We start from the raw sequence: 22,502 nt of genomic DNA on the forward strand, positions 1-22,502 counted from the left end.
AGTGAGGATCCTGTACTGTTTCTTGACTTGGGGGTAACTGGACATAATTTGTATAATTATACAAAATTATACATCATTTTGTCATAACTCATAGACTGTACTTTTATGACTTGGACTGCTTTTGTGTGTTTGCTGCTGCTAAGTCGCTTCAGTCATGTCCGACTCCGTGCGACCCCATAGATGGCAGCCCATCAGGCTCCCCCGTCCCTGGGATTCTCCAGGCAAGAACACTGGAGTGGGTTGCCATTTCCTTCTTCAGTGCATGAAAGCGAAAAGTGAAAGTGAAGTCGCTCGGTCGTGTCCGACTCTTTGTGACCCCATGGACTGCAGCCCACCAGGCTCCTCCATCCATGGGATTTTCCAGGCAGGAGCACTGGAGTGGGTGCCATTGCCTTCTCCATTTGTGTGTATGGTCTGTTTCAGTTTTTTAAATTATTGAAAGTAACAATGTATACTCACAGGGTTATTGTGAGGTTAACTTTGTTAGTCTAGGTTATGTGCTTTGAACTGTGCTTAGCACATAGCAGGGGATCAATCTGTATCTGATCTGCTGTCTAGCGCTCTGCGTTGAGAGCGCTCATCACAGTTAGGTTTAATTTTCAACAATATGAGGAGGGACTTCCCTGGTGGTGCAGTGCTTAAGACTCTGTGCTGCCAATGCAGGGGGCCTGGGTTCGACCTCTGGTCAGGAAACTAAGATCTCACATGCTGTGTGGTACGGACAAAAGATTAAAATAACGTAAGGAAAACAAATGTCCCCAATTTTGATAGACTGTGAAGCATAGAGATGTCCTTCCCTCCCAACTCAAAGGGGAAGCCATGGTTTGGGGCTAAGATGCCAGTGGAATGTCCATCCCCGGCATATACTGACCAGTCATACAGAAAGCGGTAGGGCTGAAGCTCCATCATCCCCTCCTCCACCCCAGCCACAGGCAAATTTACAAAGGAATTCAGAACATGCTGATGAGGATGCTGAAGCCCTTGGAAGCCCTCTGCGACTATAGGCAAGAGGATGATGGTGAGGACCAAATTCCAATGATGAAGATGGAATTGCTGACTCAGAACATGAAGCATTCCAGTATCCATACTTGGCTACTGAATACATGGCTGAAGGCAGCATTTGTTCCTCCTACAACACAGGATCCGTCAGACAGGGAGTTTGTACCACATACTCTAGCAGTCCATGTGAGACAGCTTTTGAAATCAATGTGAAATGGAAATCAATGTGATGAAAGATCAAGACCCAATAAAGAAAATGCAGGGTCAATAAAAGCCTCAGTGAAGTTAACCAAACTGTCAGATTTATATCAGGATGATAGAGGTGCAAGATGGTGAACAGATTTAGAAGAAATTCTGAGTTTAAGAATAAAGAGATTTGAGTTTTTGCACTTGAAAACCAGAAAACAAGGCTTCCCTGGAGGCCTGGCAGACTGGACCATGTGAGCTTTACGTTTACAGGTAGCCTTTCAACAACCTGTCACCTTAAATGACTGACCGAAGCTGCAGCCAAATGAGGGTCCTCACCACTGGAGGATGGGGCTGGGGTCACGGCACATCCACAGGCAGGAATGGTCCCTGGACAGCTTGAGCTCCTGCTGGCTGATCACATCTCATCTTCTCTTTGGTTAAAAGCTTTGAATGCGTTGGAGAGTTCTTAGCATGATAGAAGGGACGGGCACTGCATAGAGGGAGGCAGGGTGAGAGATGTGGCTGCTGAAAGCTTCCAGAGCTCATACATTTAGTTCAGACTGTTGCCACCACTAGCTCGGTTATCCTTCAGAAATGCCATGTCTGTGAAAACTTGTCAGGTCTCATCTGCCTCCAGTTCAGTGAACCTGGCCATGATCAGGCACTGGACGTGAAAAAGCAAACCCAGAGAACGAACATGAGGTGCTGGCCGCCAGGGACACGGCTCTTTTGGAATCATCTAATGTAAAGGGGAAGTAGACGCTTCTGAACCTCCCTGAAGACATTTTTCAAGGACTGGGAGTTACACCCCAAGCACACAATGGGCCATCTCCTTGAGGCCTTCCTCATGTTCCACTCTCCTCGGCCCCGCGCAGCCCTCACCTTTTGGAGCTGGTGTCCTCACTTCTGTTCATTCCACTGCTCACCCTGGGGATGCAAGTCTCAAAAGATTACAGCTTCTGACACGGCCTCCAAAGAGTCTTCTTTATGAGAGGGGAGAGGATACCTCCCCCTGCCAATTCCATCCTTCACCACGGGCCCTGGGGCAGCACCGCACCAGCAGCACCATCACCATCACCATCATCTCTATCCACAAACACTCAGTGGGGTCCACTCAGGGCCTGACCAGGGGCACGTGGAGGGGCAGGAACAGGATTCAACTGGGATTTGCCATGCAGGTGACTGAGAATCAGAAGATGCAGAAAGCAGGGTCCCCAGTTAGTGGCAGGGGGCTGTGAAGGGAAGAACCCAGGATCTGGAGCCACAGAGGTTTGAATTTGAATTGTAGCTCTGTTCCTCACTACCCAAGTGACCATGGTCAAGTTCCTTCGCCTCTCTGGGCCTCAACCCCCTCATCTGGAGAATGGTTGTATGTGTGTGTGTGTGTGTGTGTGTATAAATATATATATATATATATATATATATATACATATATACACACACACACTATTCATCAAGGGGTGATGGAATTAGAAATTATATTTGTGAAGGGTTTAGTGCTGAGTTCTGTACCTGGGGCACAGCAAGCCTTCAATAGGCCACGGCTGCTATTATTGCAGAGAAGGTGGGAGAGGTTGATGGGAGGGTAGGCGGGTGCAAGGGAAGGACAGGATGGCGAGGGGACTGTTGGAGTGGACAGGGCTCAGTCCAGGGGGCCATGTGCTGCATTTCAATCAGTGGTCACCAGAGATCAGTAAGTTGCCTGAGGTCCCCCCTCAAATTCACACAGGCATTAACAGCAGAGGGCTTCCCAGGTGGCTCAGTGATAAAGAATCTGCCTGCCAAGCTGGAGACTCAGGAGACAGAGGTTCGATCTCTGGGTTTGGAAAATCCCCCAAAGAAGGAAATGGCAATCCACTCCAGTATTCTTGCCTGGGAAATCCCACGAACAGAGGAACCTGGCAGACTTCAGTCCATGGGGTGGCAAAGAGCTGGACATGGCTGAGTGACTAACATTGACAGCAGAGCCAGGACCATGTTGGCCAGAGACTCCCGTCTCCAAAATGGGGCTGGTGCTGACGGGACTGGGTGTGACCTCCTCAGAAAAGGCTGCTCCATCCCAATGAGTCCACACCTCCCTGCACCAGTAGAGAACTGAGTCAGTGCACAGCCTCTCCTGGAGGCCTGAGGACAGCTCTCTAGCACACTGGCCCTGGAACATCACTTACATCTGCCGTTCACACCACGTGAAGTGCCTTCCAGAGCAACCGTCGGCAAGAAGGCAACCCTGTGATCAGAACGACACCCAGATGAGATGTAGAATCAGCTCAGAGCGGCTGGATGAGAACAGAGCCTGCTAAGGTTTCCCACAGCTCTCCTCAGTGTTTGCTGAGATTGGAGGCAGGTACCGCACGTGTCCTCCAGCCTTCTGGCTTCACAACAGCCTGGGAGGCAGAGATGGCTGTCTGTGCTCCAGAGACGGAGAAACTGAGCCCAGAGACGCACAAAGACCTGCCCTCAGCCACACAGCTAGTGAGTGGCACCACAGCATGCCAAAGATCATTCTCATCAGCCCACTGCCTACATTTTAAAGTTTACAGTTGTGAACTGTAAGTGCATTTTATGAAAAGGATTTCCCCTGCCTGTGGGCTCTAAGGCTGGCCATGAGGGGGAACATGCATTTGTCTGAACCAAACAGAAAATAATGCAAGTCAAGATAAGGTGAGACAATGGGTCTGGGGGGCTGCGGAAGAAGAGGCAGTGTATGGCAGGCAGCAGCAGGGTGGGGAAAGGTCTGGGACACTCCATGGAACAGGGCCATTTGACCCGAGCTCTGAGGACAGTCCACTGTGGGGATATGGAGCTAAAGAAGAGGAGAGGTTCCTCCAGGTGGAGGGAACATCAAGATAAAGAGCAGAGGCAGAGAAGCCTGGGATGTCTGGAAGCTTGGACTGGGGCACCTAGGGAAGTGGTCTGGGGCCTAATCAAACACGGGGTGCTCTGGAGGGGACTGGGGAGCCAGTCAGGGTTCTTTCTGAGCCAGGCTTTCTGGCCAATTGTCTAATGGAGTTATAGGAATAACAGGGGATTTAAAAATAGCCCCAGTGCATGGAGTGTCTATAAAATTTATAGTTATTTTTTCATTTATGCGTTCCCATTTTTTAAAAAGGGATGAATAATATGGCCTTTTCCATTTAATGGAAAAGCGACAGAGGTCCTTCCCCGCCCCCACTGACACCTGTGACCCCATGACCCCATCACAGGCCCCTCCATGGCTTACTCATCTCCCACTCACTGCAACTCCTGTCCCTCTCCAGCCTCGCCAGCACCACACTTGGGCCAGTTTGTCCATCTGGAAAAATCTTCCCTCCTCCACCCTCTGCCTTTGCTACCTGCCCCTCATCCTCAGCTCACTGCTGCACCCTGAGAGGTGCTTCCCACATACCGCCCAGCCTCCCAGTCAACAGCTGCGTGTGCAAAGCCGGCCAGGAGGTGCCAGGAGCGGAGCTGTGGGACTCACCAAGCTGCCACGTTTATGCGTTTGGTCCTCAGAAAAGCCCTTGGTTGTGTCAGCAGAGCTCTTCCCACACGGCAGATGAGAAAGGGGGCACTGAGGGGTTGAGCCACTGTGCCAGGTCACACACCCAGCAGTGATGGAGAAGGACCCGGCCCCAGAGGCCACACTCCTGATCCCTCCCTGCCGCCACCATTCCTGCCTCTGTCCTGCCTGACCAGCGTCCTTCCAGGCGTGCCAGACTCCATCTCTAGACACACTGGTTCCATGCCGCTGGGGCGATGCGATCGAGGCTTTCTCATTTAAGCCTCACCTCAACCCCAGGAGGCCGCCCTATTCCAGTCACCCCCTAGAAAAGGAGCAGCTGCACAGGTGGGCTAACGGTTCGTCCCAGATCAGCCAGCTCACTGGGGTAGAGCCAGGGTGGCTCCTGGGTCTGTCAGGCCCAGTGATCTTCCTCGAGACCGTAGACAACAACCCAGACCAGCGTGCCCAGCCTCCCTCTCAATTATCCCCCTACCCGACCCACCCACCGGAAGTGATCTTCCCAGGAATTGCGTAAAGGCCTGCAGTGATGCTTCTCTGAGCCAGGTGCCTCAGGCCCTCCAGGTATCTGAGCTCAGAGACAGGCTTGCCTGAGCAGAAGCCCAAGGTTCCTGCCCCAAGGGCTCACAGTCACAAAATCACAGGTTTCACACGCTGGTTACGTCTTCCTAACACATATTAGCATAAAACATGACAAATGTAATAAGGAGCATTCGTGGGAGCTGCCTGAAATCACCCCGGTGGTTTGTATCACAGCCTGCAGGAGGTTCTCACCGGGTAGTGGCTATGCAGCAGGCCAAAGTGGGTGGGAGCCAAGGGCCCAAGAGTCCAGGGAGGGGACAAGACACATGAAGGATTCTTGGGAGGATGGAAGCAACCTTCCCAGCGTGGTGTGGGTGAAAGCACCCTGATTCCTCGAGAGGAAAGGGATGGCACCCAGGCCCACCCAGCAGGTGGGGTGTAGAGAGGGGTCCCTATGGTGCATGGCCAGGCCTGTGTGCACAGCCCGCTGGAACCCCAACCTCCTCCTTACTACTTCCTGCAGGAACCCAGTGCTTGACGCCATCCAGGAGTCTCATGGTTGTACTAGGGAGACGGTCCAACACCTGGGGAGCCCAGCTGGCTGCTTTCAGTGTGTTGTCTGCGCTGGGATGGCCCTTCCTGGCACACTGGGCAGAGGAGACCCAAGGAAGAGGGTGAAGGGGTAGGATTCTTTGGTGAGGATTTGAGCAAGCATGATGGATGCCCTGTCCTGCTGGACCCCAGGTGAGGCCCCACTGCATTCACAATAGCCTCTCCCCTCAGGTAAGGGCTGGCTGACTAAAGGCACTCTGGCCCCTAGAAGGGGGAAGGGAAAGAGCCTGGACCAGCATGGGGACATCCATGGGTCACTGCTGGGCCTTTTCCTGCAGCAACAAGACCTCACGGGCACCCTGCTGGAGTCCAGGTGGGGGACGGCCCAGCCTGTATGAATCCACAGCATGCTGGCTCCTTCAGCCTCAGCTGGAGCTCCTGGGTCACCGCTCAGCCTATGGCTGGATCCTCAGGGACACTCTGTTCCCCAGGTCCAGACCCATCCAACCACCACCTCCTCTCAGCCCCTCCCCTCCTCCTTCCCGACCCCTGACCACTGAGAGGAGGACATGCGTCCTCAGCTGCCCTCCTCACGGGAAGGGTTCACCACTCGTTGGTGAAATCAGAACCAACAGAGGGCAGACGCTGGGAGGTGACAAAGCTCAGAAAAATCGTGGTTTGTAGGGTCTGGGCCCAAGCTCCCGAGCTAAGCAGTCTCAGATGCTTCCGAGAGACAGCCCGACTGCTCCATCTGCTGATGTTTAGAAAGCTGATGGGAACTGGTTTCTTCCTCTCTGCTAGGGGTTGGCTCCTCTTCTTTCTGAATCAGCCTGGGCTCAACTGGACTGGGTGAACACACTGCCCTCCCAGGCCCCTAAAGGTCCTGCCTCTCAGCTGAACAGCACAGCCGGCGGACCAGCCTCTCCGCCCTCTGCCCTGTCGGCCGTCCCTACTCCTCGCAGCCTTCCCCGGGGAAGCGCCCTGTCTGCTCCTGGCTCCAGTTCCCAGAAGCCCGGCCTGGCCCCTGGTTGGCCGCCTCCTGGCCCCAGTCTGCCAGCTGCATTGCCAGTGGGGCATAAGGCCTCGCTCACAGCCTGGCTCCTCCCTGGCTGCCTTAGGTTTGTTTTGCCTCCCGTGTCCGTCCTGTCTGCTGTCACCATGTTCCTGGGAACAGGCCTGCCCAGCACGCCCGCCGCCTGGTACCCAGGCTCCAGCCCAGGCTGCCTTCTCTGGCTGCTGTGCCCCGGGACCCAGCTCCCACCAGCTGGGCTGTCCTTCTTTGGTCTGCAAGCCGCCTATGGTGACAGAGGACGCCCATCCACCACACAGATCCAACATTCTGCTTGGAGTTCAGGCCCGGCTCTTTGTCTGATCTGATGCCTTTAGCTCCCTTTCTTGGCCTTGGCTGATTCTGCTTGTTCGGAGCTCTGCCCGGCAGCCCCTGACAGCCTCTGCCCTTTTAAACTCTTTCCTCAATTCCTGGCTTCCCTGGTCTCCTTTCTTCTGAGCCAAACTAGTTCGTTCTCTTTTTTAAGTTTTTATTTTTAAACAATCACAAACATGTTGAAAGTATAGTTCTAAAAAAATTCTTTTTTTCCGGAACTGTTTAAGTGCAAATTGCCAACACCATGAACCATCAGCCCTGAATTCTCCAGGGTATGCTCCTTCTATCCAAGGCCACGTCAGGCCTCTCTGTCTGGTCGGGCTCTAACTCTCCATGTAGGGTCCACCCCATGGCGGGGGGAGGCCCTCCTTAAACCGCTAGGGTGTGTCTCCCCAACCAGGCCACCCTGTTAGCTCTTGAACACAAGGGATCCTCTGGAGTCAAACGTCTCTTTTCATGGGAGCTGAAAGTGCGTCAGAATCCCAGCCTAATTCACCACAATGCCACCTCCCTGCCATCAGCAAGGCCGAAGCGAGATGGCACAGATCCTGTGCCCTCATACACACTCAACCACACAGCCTTCCTCCCTTCTTCCTGTTGGTGTGTTCTGAGTGAAGGCCAAGAGGCTGGCTTCTATTATTGCTATGCTGTGTTAATGCCTCCCTGGGCTGTGGTTTCCTCATTGGCAAGGTGAGGAATTTGGATCAAATGATTTCTAGGGACCCTTTCAAAATAATGATAACAATGGACTTTGATTAAGTACTTACTACACATCAAGCACTGCCAAGGCTTTACATGTGGCTTCTTAGTTAAGCCTCATATGGACTCTTTGAGACATAATTGCTATTATTGTCCTCATCCTGTAGATGAGGAAGCTGAGGCACAGAGCAATTACCTAACTCACTTATGATCAGCTGGTTGCCATGTTAGAGCCAGGGTTCCCACGCAGGTGGTCTGGCCTCAGCGCTCACTCTACCACAGAGTGCTTGCGGAAGAGAGAGACACCCGCTGACTCCTCAGTGGAAGAGGCCGTCATGTAAGTAAGTACCGATCATTCATGGCAGATTAAGAGGTCCAACATATGCTGGGCACAGGATATACAAACATCATTTCCTTCAATTCTCAGCTTTGCTCAACAGGTGCTATTATTATTCCCATTTTTCAGATGAGAAACCTGAGCCATAGAGATGTTATATGATTTTCTAATCAGTGGCAGAACCAGAATTTGAACCCAGGTCTGGCTGATGCCGAAGTTATGCTCTCATCCCCATGTTCTGCTCAACTGAGATGCAGGGCTCTGCTCAGGGGGTGGGACTGAAAGGTGCCACTCATCCCCTCTGTCTGGCAGTGCAGTGGGAGGGGTTGGGCCAGACCCTGGACAGCTGACTCTATTTAATGGTCTGATTCTATTTAAGATTCACAGTGGCATGGAGAGGTATCTCCACTTCCAGGGAGGCACTGAAGAGCATGATTTAAGATACTCAGGTCGGTGGGCACAGGAGGCAGGATGTGGCCTCTGGAGGGTATCCCGAGGCTGGGCCTTCCCCACTGTGGGCAGCAAGGAGCAGCTGATGCTTGTGGGGGACAGACCACAGCAGGGACCCCTCCTCCAAGAGATTCTGGTCCAACTCTGTCTTAATTTTTCTAAGCTCCTCATTTTTCTGGCAAGTTCTAGAGATTTGATATGTCTATTGCCCCCCTCATCTCCTCACCTGTGTATGTCCAGGCAAAGCAGTACACAACACCCAACTCTGGCCTCCGAGAGGAAATTCTTCCCAACAGATATCTTATCTCAGGCTGGGGCACACTGCCAAAGACTCCTGCCCAGGCAGGGGCACCCTGCAGATGAGCTCGGCTTAGATTTCCTGACCTTTAGAGAAGGCAGCTTCTCTGAGGGAGAGACAAGGACTTGCAGCAGCCTGCATAGGCCCTTCACTCAGACCCCTCCCTGTAAACTGTCTCCGAGCAACATCTTCCTCAAGTACTGAGTGCAGAGCTGAAACAGCTCACTGACTGACAAGAGCTGGAAAGACCCCGCACATCATGAGAGCCAGAGATGGTTCACCCAAGCCGCACAGTGACCATTCATGCTACAGATGAGAAAGCCAGGTTCACAAAGAGCAAAGGCCTACCCAAGGCCTCAGCACCAGTAAAGGCAGAGTCAGGATGCAGCTCCCAGTCCCGGACTCCAAGACCCAAGCCCTTTCCCACATCCTCCAATTACTGAGGGAGAGACTGCAGTCCAGAGAGAAAAGATGATTTGCCCAAAGTCTCCAGCTCTGGGACCCACCCCAATTACCTCCCTCCCTCCGACAAGAAGGCCTCATTTCAAACAATGCCCAAAGATGGAAAAGGCAAAATTTCCTATGATTTGCAGATAATGAAATTCAGGTGGACCCATGCTCAACCCCAGAGTCAAACTTTCCACCTGCCCAACCCAAGTGTCATTTCTCTTTTTTGATTTCATTTTCATTGTCCACAGATTAGTCTCCAACTCTCACCTTCTTGATATACTGTTCACATACAGCTGTTAGAGACAGAGCCTGGCTAACACCTTCAGCAGCTCTCTAGTGCCTGGGGAGAAAGGCCACTGGAGCCTGGGGAAGATCATGGTCATGCTGGAGAGGGAAGGAGGTGGGAGGAAAGGAAGATGGAAGGAAGGAAAGAACAGTGAAGGGGGAAGGAAGCAAGGAAGGCAGAGAACCCTTTGCTAAGCACTTCCTATATGCCACAGTAAAGAGCCCATAGAATCTTACCATTTAGTTCTCACTAAAGAACCTACTTTAGGGACTAGCCAGTAATTGCCAGAGGTGGGCCTAGAATCCCATTCTGTCTCAGGCCAATGCCCAAAGACTTCCCAGACTTTATGGAACACCAACACCTTCCCCTGTTCTCCTCTGAGCCCAGAAGTTCAAGGAAGTGCCACAGGGGCTCCAAGGACCTATAGGGAAGGCTGCAGGGTGACCTTCTCAGAAGAGCTATTTGGAAGAATGAGTTCTGTGCCTAAAACATTCTAAAAATCAACCCTACTAGTTGCCTGTTATTAAAGATGGTGGGGAAACAGTATTTATATTTCCTTTCCCCTTGCTTCTCTCTCTCGGCATAATAAACACACAAAGAAGGGAAGAGCAGGAGAGGGTACTGGCAATGCAGTTTTGGAAGCTGGAAAGAGATGGATGGCTGAACAAGACTTTGAAGACCCAACAGAATGGAATCTAAGTTGACAGCAGGTTATATGAGAATAAACTCGACTTATGCCACAGGGCCCCTCAAGGACTCTGGAGGTGCATACGGGGAGAACCAAGATAAGGACAACTAGTGGAAAGTCCTGTTAGAAGCAGTCAGACCTCACCTTCCTCAACTCCAGCAGCCAGATCACTCCTGAAAAAGCCTGGAGGTTTATTCTCTGCAAAGGGTGAGATAGAAGGCCTCTGAGGGGGTTCAGGCCAGGTGATGGCAGGATGGGGGATTGCAAACAATTGAAGGGATGCAGTGAACGCATCACTGGAGGCTGAGATCCCCCTTCGCTCTGCGTCCCACCTTTTTCCTTTCTGTGGCTCTCAGATTATGGGAAATGAACCCTGCCACCTTCAGGTGGGAGGCTGGAGTCTTCATCCAAGAAGAAAGACACAAGACTGCCACTGCAGCCTCCGCAGTAGAACAGCCTAGTCTCGGGGAAGCCTTGCTCTCACACTCAGGTGCCCAGGCATCTTTGAGCCTCCCGCTCTTAACATGCGAAGACACCAGAGGTTATCAGATACCTGAGAGAAGAGGCTAAACAAAGCCAAGGGTGAGGGGAACCTGAAGGAAACAGAAATCAAGGGGAAAAGAACACTAAAGACAAAACAACTGACATTAATAGCCTCCGAGAGGCCTGGAATCAGTCAAATAAGAATAGGATACTTGGTACAAATAAACTTATTTACACTACAGAAATAAGGCCACAGATGTAGAAAACAAACTTATTGCTACCAGGGTGGCAAAAGGGAGGAGGGATAAATTGGAATCTTGGGACTGACACATGCACACTACTATATATAAAATAGATGACTAGTAGGGACCTACTGTATAGCACAGGGAACTCTTCTCCATACTCTGTAAAGCCCTAGATGGGAAAAGACTCTAAAAAAGAGTGGATATATGTATACGCATAACTGATTCACTTTGCTGGACAGCAGAAACGAACACAACACTGTAAATCAATTATACTCCAATAAAAATTTTAAAAAATCATTCAACTTAAAAAATAGAGAATATTTTAACTAACAGAAGTACATAAATAAAGATATTCTCAATAAAAAAAGAATAGGATACTATTAATATAAGAGGAACATGCAAGGAAAATTAAAAATGTGATAGCAGAAATGGAAAACACGAATGGTTGGAAGATAAAGTAGAGGTCCCCAGAAAGGAGAGCAAAAATACGAAGAGATGGGGATTCTGGCAGAGAGGCATAGAAATTAGAGGAACGAGCCAGGACTTACTCAACGCATGAATAACAGGAGTACCACAGAGAGGAGAGAGAAAACCAGAGGAGAGAAAATCCTCAAGGAAACCATTCAGGAAAGTTTCCTAAAGCAGAAGTCCCTGACTTGCCAGATTGAAAGCATCAGCGAGTGATGAAAACTGCTCCACACCGAGACCCATGCTTGAGAAGTCGCCACTCTAAGCAGGAAGAGAAGACCCTCAGACAGTCACAGAGGATAGAACAAGAATCAGGATGGATCTGGAATTCTTGAGAACAACCCAGAAGCTTGAGGAGGAGGAAGCAACACTTTCAAAACTCTAAAGGAAAATGACTTCCAACCCAGAATTAGACACTTGAGTCGACTGAGGAACATAATAAAAACACTTCAGTCCATTCACTCACGCAAAGCATCGAAAAAGCTCACCTCACAGGCCCTTTCTCAAGAAGACCATGCTGAAGGACGGTCTCTGTGAAAATGAGGAAGTAAACCAGGAAAAGGGAAGATGTACGGCTATGAGGCAATCAAGCATAGGAGGCAAGAGAATCTCTAGGGTGAGAGTGAGGGAGCCCTGGGGTAGCAGCTGTGTTCCAGGCTGAGGGAGCAGCCCGTGTGGCCTGGAGTCCACAGGATCCCTCAGGGAGGGACTGTGTCTGCAAGATGATTTACAGAGGACCCGATGCATCTGAATGTCTTCAGGGGAGAGTTGTGAAGTGAGAATCTGGGGGTTGAATTAACAATAAATATATAGACAACTGGGGCTCCCCTGGTAGCTCAGCTGGTGAAGAATCTGCCTGCAATGCAGGAGACCTGGGTTTGATCCCCAGGTTGGGAAGATCCCCTGGAGAAAGGCATGGCAACCCACTCCAGTATTCTTGCCTGGAGAATGAACAGAGGAGCCTGGCAGGCTACAGCCCATGGGATTTGCAAAAAGTTGGACATGACTGAGCGACTAAGCACAACACAGCATATAGAAAACTGATGAAGTTAACACACATACAACTTTTATTCCTAGAGAAAATAAAAGTTGTATAGGAAAGCAAAAGTATCATATAAGATAGCTGTGAAGCATAAATGGTACAACTCTGATGAGAGGATGGGGGATGAGGGGTCACGTGTAGACTGGGGAAAGGCTCGTGAGTCACTAGCTAGCACCTAAAGCTGAAAAGCCCAAGAGTAGCAACCCAGGCACATTATTCAGAGATACGAAGGTCAACCAAGATAATCAGCTAGAAGAGATGAAAGTTATTGCTTCTGGGGTGGGGGTGGGGCAGGGCAGAAAATGTAGGGGAAAGAAGGGTACTATCGTCTTCCATAACAAAATTTATAGAGATGTTTGGCTTTTTCAACTCTGTGCATGTAAAATTTAGATAAAATAAACACAGTGGCTAAGACTCAGCCCTCCCAGTGCAGGGGGTCTGGGTTCGATCCCTGGTCACGGAACGAGATCCCACATACCGCAACTAAGAGTTCATATGCCACGACGGAAGCTCTCGCATGCCACAACTAAGGCCTGGTACAGGCAAATAAATACACGAATAAAAATACATTTTAAAAAATAAATAAAAAAATAAAAACTGAAAGAAAGAGGGAGAGTGTGTGCCACTGTTTGCTAAGAGGCCGCTTCCCCCACAGGAGAGAAGGGGATCCCCCAGGACAGGGAGGAGGCAGGTGGAGACTCAGGCAGATGCGGTCCAGGCCCAGGGGATGCCCAGTGCTCATTGCAGCTGTTGGCGGCCATCGCACACTGGGGTGGGGACTCCACTTCCCACCCCCACCCCCTCAGCTGAGCCTCTTGCTGCCTTAGACCCCATAGCAACCAGAGGCCAAATCCGCTTAAGAAATGGATTCTCCTTTAAATTTTAATAGGATGCATTTAGGTCTTCCCTGACCATCCTCAAGACCCTGGGGACTCCGGCCCCAGCAGACTCAGACACTCAGTCTGCCCCTTGATCAATATGTCTTTTCTTTTCTTTCTTTTTTTTTTTTTTTTTTACTGTCGTTTCACAGTGTTTACTGGGTTTCACAGTGACATAATCAGTTTTGTCTAATGCCTGGAGTGAGTGTTCCCTGTGAAGTCCTCTGAGTGTTCAGTAGAATGATGCTAGGCCAGCATGGAGAGTCGACCTAACTAGATGGCTTTACATCTGAGATATCTATTTGGAGGATAATCTTTACAAAGGAATAACTTTCCCAAGAATCTAAGTGGTTTCCTAGAAACAGAACAGCCATTCACAGATCTGTTGTTGAGAATGTAGGTATCTAGGAACGGCGAGAAGAGGTCTGGATGGGGGCTGAGAGAACCCTCCCCGCTTCCCCCATCCAAACCATCAGTTCTGCCTGCAGTGCGTCAGCATCTGTCTCCCCTCACCCCGCACCATTACTCTAGGAGAAGCACCCCCTTCTCATCAGTGTTTGGCCCCACACCTTGCACCTCCTCTAGGACCCTGCCTGCACTCAGCCCCTTCTCTCCCAGCATCATCATCTGCCAAGCCCTCCCCCGCCCACCCCTACTGTCAATCATTCCTAGCAGCACAAGCCTAGGGAGGATCTCTCCATGTAAATATCGCCTGCTCAGCCTCACACACATATGTCTGGGTCCTACTCCTCACCTCCTTGTGATTCCTTCCTTCCCTCCATAACCAGACTCTTGGGACAGGTTTACATGTGCCACCTTTAGAACTCCATCTCCCCAAAGAGCTCCCATCAAGGTCACCAGTGACCCCCATGTGGCCATATCCCACGGACACTTGCCTGGCCTCCCTGTCCTTGGCCTTTAAATGGCCCTCAGCACAGCTGACCTTGAACTCCCTCTGCCCTTGTCTTCCAGGATTTCTCATTCTGCCGGGTCTCTTCTATTCTTTTGGCTTTTCCTTCTCAGACTCTTGCAGCTTCATCTCTACCTCTCCTCTGGCATATCCCGGCTCTGTCCTGGATGCCCTATTCTCTTCTTTCCATTTCCCCAAGTGATCCCCCATCCAGTTGCATCCTCCTAAATAGCATCTATGCACTGAAAAATGTGAATATCTACACATATCTCAAATGTATCTTTCCTGTCCTCTGAAGGCCAGGCTCAGATATCCAATTGCCACACGCCTTCCTGAACACTTGGATGTCTGACTGGCATCTCAAACTGAACACTGTCCACCAAGCTTTGACCCCTCCTTCCCCAAACCTCTTTCTCACTCTCCTTCCCATCCCTGCCCATCTCCGTAAATGGCAGCTTCATATACCCTTGAGCCAGAAACGTGGCAGTCATTCTCCACTCCAAGCTTCTCATCCCTACCCTTTGTATTCGATTCACCAGATGTCCTCTAGCTCCACCCCCATCTCCACTGCCATCTCCCTGGTCTGGGCCATTGAATATCGCACCTGTACTTTGCAATATCCCACCCTCCTCTGTGTCCACAAAAGCCCAGGTCTTCCCTAGGAGAGATGGAACAACAGGGTTTGGGAGAAATAGAAAGAGAGCTAAAGCCAGTGTGGGAACATGTGACAGAAGCCGGACCTCTCGCTCCTGGCCCAAGGGGCCACATTCAAAGCTGCACATCTATACTCCAGGGAGAAGCCTGAGCATTCAAGAGAGATCAAGGCACTGAGTCAGAAAGAAGACACGGCCCTGATAGCCTGGACTCACCCAGGAAGGACAGCGGCCTGTCTCCAGAGTTGGGTGCCCAGGACCACTCCTCTCTGGCCCCCAGGACAGAAAGGATCTATTCAGAGCAGGCACTGGCCAGGAAGCTGGTAACCCATGAGCCAGCCCTTTTTGGAATCATGTTTCGTTTTTTACCTGTAACACTTGCAGGGCAGGTCAGCAAGCAAACAACCTTGGCTCCCAGCCCCAGGGTGCTTGCCCCATAGCCGAAGCCACCCGACTTCACCTTCCCAGGCCAAGTCTGACGTCAGGTTGGTGGGTTGGCCCTGACTCTCTGTCCTTCCTCCTTCCTGAGACCCAGAGTCTCCACTGCTCATGGATTCTAAGGGCTGCTGAGTTCAGGGAGGTAAAGGGAGATTCCTTCAGTTAATAAACATTCACCAGCGCTGCCTACATGCCAGTCACCATTTTCAGCACTGGGGATATGACAATGAATAAAGCACAATTCCTGACCTCTCACAGGGTGTATGTTCTGGAGGAGGAAACAGAAGTAAACTAGTGACTGGGGAAAAATAAAGCAGGGAAGGGAAGCTGGATAAGAAATGCTGGAGGAGGATACAGAGAGGAGGGTGATCTGGTAAGGCTTCTCTGAAGGTGACTGAAGGAAGTGAGGGACCTGTGGGACTCTGAAAAAAGTGTTCAAGGCAGAGCGTGCAGCAAGTGCACAGGCCCTAAGGTAGCAGCATGTCAGACAAAGAGATCCTTGGCTGGAGCACAGGAAGCAAGGGGTAGGAACCTGCCAATGCAGGGGACACAGGTTCAGTCCCTGGTCTGGGAAGATTCCACGTGCTGTGAGGCAACTAAGCCTATGCACCACAGCTACTGAACCTGCACTCTCGAGCCCGTGAGCCGTAACAGGAGAGGCTGCCACAGGGAGAAGCCTACGTACTGCAACTAGAGCGTGGCCCCTGCTTGCTGTAACCAGCGAAAGCTCATGTGACGACCAAGCTCAGTCAATAAATACATAAATAAAAATTTTTAAAAGACCTATTTAAAAGAAAAAGGAGAAGCAAGGGGTAGAGGGGCAGGGAGGATCTGGGGCTAGAACACGCAGGCTACTGGAGGTCTGTGAAGGGTGCAGAGTGGGAGTGACAGGGTCTGCTGATGTTAAATGGGATTGCTCCGGCTGCTGGGTTAAGAGTACATGATAGTGGGTAAGAATGGAAGCAGGAGATTCTAGCAGGAGACTGTGACGATCCAGATGAAACTCAGCAGTGGTTTGAGCTGGGACGTGGGAGAAATGGGCAGCTTCTGGATGTGGTTTCACAGGGTGAGTCGACAGGATTTGTTAATGGAGATGAGACAGAGCTGTTTTGAGCCTAAGGATCTGGTTCCCAAGATGGAAGGAGATGCTGTTGGTGGTACCTGTAGAGCCTGGTCAGCACATACTGAGTTTGAGGTGCCCTAGTCTTCCAGGCAGAGGTGCCCATGAGGCATCAGAAGCAACGGTCTACAGTTCAGGAGTAAGGTCCTAGCTGGAGATTCAGATTTCATGTCCTTGGTGCAGGGATGAAGTTTAGCCAAGGAAGCGGACAACACTGACTAGGGAGACCGTTCAAGGCCACAGGAAACGAGTCCGACTGACCAGGTGCATGAGTCACCAGGACACCCAGACTGCCGTCTGACTCACCTTTCCTCTCTGCCTGTCCGGGTCTCATATACCCTCCAGGCCCAGCCCACCTCCTCCAGGAAGCCCTCTCTGGCTACTCTGGGCCCAGGGGTCCCCACATTTCAGCTCCAGGCCTTCTGCTACCCCTGAGCCAGCCTCCATGAGAGCAGGATCACAGTTGACCCTCCTGGCTCTGGCTATCTTCTGGTACAGAGCACTTGGAAGTTCTGTGACAACCCTAAACTTTCAAGTCCACATTTGCAAACTCTCCTGGAGGGTGACACCAGCCCCCAAAGAACCATAAATATTGAGGGGTCACCAGAAGCGAAGGTGGGAGGTACAGTAGGGGCCCAGATGGGACAGCGGGGCTGTGGGAGAAGATGACCTGACTGGTGGCATTACATAACCCCGTTCCCCCTACCAAAGTGCTGAAATTAAATGTGACAAGTGGAGAGAGTGAGGGTGATGTTCCTCACAGTCGACAGAGTGAGATTATCCTGGAGGGGATCAAAACAATGGACACAAAAATGAAAAAAGTACTCTAATACCCATTTGTTAGCACCATGAACTGAGCTGGTCTTTACATAGGGCAGCACAAGATCCCCCAACAACCCACCAAGTATGTAATTACCCCTTTTACCGATGGGAGGCAGAGCTGGAGAGGTGAGGAGACTGTCCCAGTGGAACAGGTTAGTGGGAGAGCCACTCTGGGGCAGGGATGCTGGACCTGGCAAGACAGGGAGATTCTGAACAGAGTGGGTGGGACTAAGTGATGACCTGGATGGAATGGTGGTGGTGGGTTAGAGTGGGGACCCCTGGCCAGACTGCAGAAAGAGGAGAAGAGGACTCAGACGTGGCCTTCACCTCTCAGCTGAAGGTAGACCGTGTGGCAGAGACTCTAGGAGGCGGCTGGAGCTGTTAACTAACTGGGCTGGGGAAAGGCTCCTTCCAGCTGCCCTTTCGGGGCTCAGAACAAGGGAACTGCCTCAGGGAACCAGATCTCCAGTCTGGGGACTGTTGCCTCTCAAGGCAGAGGCAGACCCCTTTGTTCACACCAGCTGACATTCAGCCACCCCTGGGACCCCACAGATGGTCCTTGAAGCTGCGGGGAGAAGGCTGTGCCTGATCCACCAATCCTGGGGTGAAATGTTACATGGCCTTTGGAGGATCCGATGATGTGCGAACACAGAGACACACGGGGGCGCTCTAACCAAGTAGCAGAAGAGGAAACCCGCCAGTCCCCAGGTGGAAAGACAGTGTTTCGAAAACCCGCTGGTCTAGTGTTTCTCAATGGAGAAGTTACGGGAACTCTGGGCAAGATATTTCTCCCCTTTGGGGACGTGTCCTTGCCACTGAAGGATGCTTGCCATCCCTGACTCCCCTCCCTATTGCTGTGACAACACAAGTCCCCAAGTTCAGTTTTCAAACACCCCTTCTCCTGGGAGACCCTGCTGGTCAGTGCTGAAGGATGCCCACCAGTGGCCTCGGGAGCTGGGCACTGTCTCCTCTCCCAGTGCTCCAGAGGAACCTGGCACCTCCCACTTTGATCTTGTGAGCTGGGCACTTGCAAGTGCTGGAGGATTGTAGGCTCCAGTGACATTCCATGTTCCTGGGAACATGGGTTCCTAGGGACCCTCCTCCCTGGGAGGCAGGTTTTCCTCCATGCCATTATCCCTCAGGACTGGGTAGGAAGAGGGCTGCATTGATTACACTGGGGACACAGACACAGGACCCTGAGACAGACACCACGGGACCTGCGTACAGACACCCACATCCCAGGGAGCACGCACGTGGTCACACAGAACACAGCTCGCATGACACTTCCACAGAGCAGGCCTGGAAGCAGGCAGCCTTCTGGGAGCCCCGAGAGCCCCACAGCTGAGAATTCTGAGCTGTTTCAGTCATTAGGTTGACAAACACAAAGCACCGAAGGTGAAAAACCAGGGGCGTTCCTCTAAATGTTTACAAACCAACAAGTCCTGGATCCGGCCAGTCCAGGAAGAGACCCAGAGACCAGTATGTACAGCTGATGAGTGCAGTGCACCATCAGCCCTGTAAGCATCCCAGTTGGCAGAGCCCACGGGACCTCAGACCTGTCACTGTGGCTGCTTAGGCAGGACAGAGGTGACTTCTGCAGAACATGTACCAACGTAGACGGCAGTCCGCATAGGACCCGGGAGGGTCACTATCAACCCCAATGTGGGGTCTAGGAACCCAGCCAGCATCTGAGGCAAGAGGGGCTGGGGGAAGACCCAGACTGTTCCAGTGCCCAGCATATACCTGGTGTCCCCCAGCCCCCACCAAGGAGCCAATGTTCCTTAACAGAGGTGGCCAGCAAGTCCCACAAAGATGGTACTTCCTGGAAGGTGGAAAGCCCAGGGCTCCTGTGGACACAGCCTTGCCAGATGAGATGCTCACCACCTCTGAACACAGATCACCGTTCTGAACACAGAAGGCAGGCACCACCCCCAGCCTGCGGGCGGGCACGAGCGCTTACTGCGTGGAGAGCAGACACTGCAAACCAAACATAATTCTTACCCTCCTTCGAAGATTTTGATCCTCGCCGGCTCCCCTCTCTTGGAGGCGGGAGCGTCCTCCTCCGGCTTCCCTCTCTTCTCCTCTTCTTTCTCCACTCTAGCTATCTCTTTCTGTCCTTCCGGGGAAACCAGCGAAGGGAGGCGAACCTGGCCCACCGCAGGAACAACAAAATCACTGCTGGTTAACACGCCGTCATGGAATGATGCCCACGCTTCACCATGGCTCACTTCATTCATTCTCCCTCTACCCGGAGACAAGATGCCACCTGCCCCACTTTACAGAAGAAGGGAAACAAATCCCCAGAGGTGAAGTCAGAACCAGGACTCTGCCCAGGCCTTTCTCTAGGGAAGACCAGGCCTTCCCATGAGAGCTGTGTTTCTTCTCTTTTTTCACACTAGTCTAGGGGCTTCTGGGGACAGGTCCTCATCTTGGTCTCCTGGGTCATGCCAACCTCAGAGAAGGTGTGTGAGAGGAATGCTGCATACAGAAATGAAGACTTCACCTTTGAAGATTAACTGGCCCAATTCTCCTTTATACATCAGGAAGTCAAAGCCACACAGCAAGTCAAGGGCATTTCTAGGAGCATAAAGCAGGTCTCCTGAAGGCCCTGACCCCACCCCCGACTGCTGCCAGAGCTGGACACAGAGAGGCTGTGCTGCCCACTGATGGGCATGTGTCTGGGGGGGTGGGCATTTTAGGGAACCCATTCTCTTCATGAGCTATAGGCCTTGGTGTTAAGAGCTGGGTGGATAACCTGTCCCCTAGATCCTCTGATGGTGGCAGGGATGGGTGCACCTTTAATAGAGAGCAGTGATGCTGGGCTGGGGGCTGAGGCCGGCAGTGATATTCTCATCCTGCTTCATGCCATTTCATTAAGGTCAGGAGGAACTGCCCTGTTTATAGCCAGTAGGAGCAGCAACTGTGTCCCCTGGTGCTGCGACAATCTAAGGACAGAAATCCCTGCTTCAGCCACCACACCTGCTCCTACAAGGGGCTGAACAGAAAAGTAGCTGATTGGAAATCAAGGAATCTGAGTTCTTGCATCACATAGGCCACTGCAAACTGAGCCAACCTTGGGTGGATTAATTCACCTCTCTGAGGCTCAGAGTCAAGATTAGACCATCTTAAAGATTCATTCCAGGATCAGCTTCAGTGATTCAGTGACTCACTGACAATCTCTTCTGAATTGGAGATGGGGAGTGGAAACCAAGAGAAGGTATGGTGTGCCGCTTCAGCAAAAGATCGCTGATTTTATGCAATACTCAAAGGTTTTCAGAGCATGCTGTTTTCACTTCCATGTCAGCCTACCATCTGGGCCATCCATGGAATGACCAAGAGGCCTCCCTCAGGCTGATAGCTGTGATGTCAGAGCCAAACTGGAGGAGGCTGGTGTTGGTGGCAGCAGACACTCTACCAGGAAACATGGCTGGACTCGAGCAGGGGACCAGGGATACACTTTAAGTTTTAAAGATAATAATGTGAGTAACTGAAGGTAGTGATTATCAAGTGTCAGTGTGCCAACCACTGTTCTAATCACACCTTGCATATTTTAACTCATTTAATTATCTCCACATTCCTATGAGCTACGTATTTTCTATCTTACAGCTTTTTATCTCTGTCTTACCAATGAGGAAACCAAGGCACAGAGAGGTTAAGTAACTGATCCAAAGTCAATTAGTAAGTGAGATCGGGGAACTCAAATTTGGGCAATCTGGCACTGAAGCCCTTGTTCTTAATCTCTTTGCAATAGTGCATGCGGTTGTCAAAATTATTGCCAAGGAGGAAAAAGGAAGGAGAAACTTGGGGAACGAAATGTGGCTGCAAAGTGAACTCTTGTATAAGCTTGGGTTTCCCCATGGTTTACATATGAAAAAAAAAAAATGTATGTGACCAAACTCAAACCTGACTGGGTGGTCTATTCCTGTATAAAGATGGTTAGGAAGAGCTTTGAAATCCTGATATCACCCAAAGGGCCTTTTCAGAGCTACTAACAGTTAATGGAAGCTATGGGATAACAAATGTCAGGTAAATATAATAGGGAACTTTCTTAAAGCACTGCCCAAAGATGGGTTGGGTTGTACTAAGGGGTGGTGAGCAACCTATCACTGGAATGCAAGCAGAGACCAGAGAGAGGGATGATTGTAGAAAGGCATCAAGCAGTGGGCTATGCAGTTACAGTAATGTATCAGACTGGTGAGCTTCTGGTAGGAAACACGCTAAGTTTAAGTGTTTAAGTGAAAGTCTTCAGTCGTGTCTGACTCTTTGCGACCCCATGGACTATACCGTCCATGGAATTCTCCAGGCCAGAATACTGGAGTGGGTTGCCATTCCCTTCTCCAGGGGATCTTCCCAACCCAGGGATTGAACCCAGGTCTCCTGCATTGCAGGCAGATTCTTTATCAGCTGATCCAAGTGAACCAAATGAGATATTCCAGGAAAAAGTTGCAGCTCATTTTAGGAAAGCAGCGTTTTAAACAACTTGTTGTCAAACCCAGTTAAGCCAAATTAATTCTTTGTTTTTCTTAAACCACCTTTCAGTGTTCAGTCATTAAAACAGAGGGGCAGTTCAGATCATCCAAAAGAACTTTAGAGTGAGATCTAGTTTTGAATCCAGGCCATTTACTATGTTTGGGACCTTGTGCAAGTTACCTGACTTCTTTATGCTTTGGTCTCTTTATCCATCAAATCATGATATAGAAACCTATCAATGTGGTTGTGAGGAAAAAAGTCATGTTGGGCATAGTACTTGGTACATAATAGGTGCACAATAAGTTCTCAGTATGACTATAATTACCACAGCATCTCAGGAGTAGCCACAACCAGTAAGAGACACTGGAGAGAAAATCAGTCATGATGTGTATAACAATAGTGGAAATCTCATTTAAGGATGTCTGTAGACTGACAACAGAGAAGGCAATGACAACCCACTCCAGTGTTCTTGCCTGGAAAGTCCCACCGACGGAGGAGCCTGGTAGGCTGTAGTCCATGGGGTTGCTAAGAGTCGGACACGACTGAGCAACTTCACTTTCACTTTTCACTTTCACGCATTGGAGAAGGAAATGGCAACCCACTCCAGTATTCTTGCCTGG

The 22,502-nt window shown here is 50.8% G+C and overlaps 1 protein-coding gene across 6 annotated transcripts in view; it reads right to left on the reverse strand.

Annotated features, from left to right (window-relative positions):
• HIVEP3 (HIVEP zinc finger 3) overlaps positions 1 to 22,502 on the reverse strand; it is a 565,857-nt gene that overhangs the window by 30,233 nt on the left and 513,122 nt on the right. For all 6 annotated transcript variants that reach the window (XM_070368260.1, XM_070368261.1, XM_070368256.1 and 3 more), the window contains one exon: positions 19,414 to 19,559. In XM_070368260.1, the coding sequence (XP_070224361.1) occupies positions 19,414 to 19,559 (146 nt within the window). The remainder of the gene's footprint in view (positions 1 to 19,413; positions 19,560 to 22,502) is intronic.

The sequence above is a fragment of the Bos mutus genome, chromosome 3, assembly GCF_027580195.1.
Source record: "Bos mutus isolate GX-2022 chromosome 3, NWIPB_WYAK_1.1, whole genome shotgun sequence".
NCBI classification, from domain to species: Eukaryota; Metazoa; Chordata; class Mammalia; order Artiodactyla; family Bovidae; genus Bos; species Bos mutus.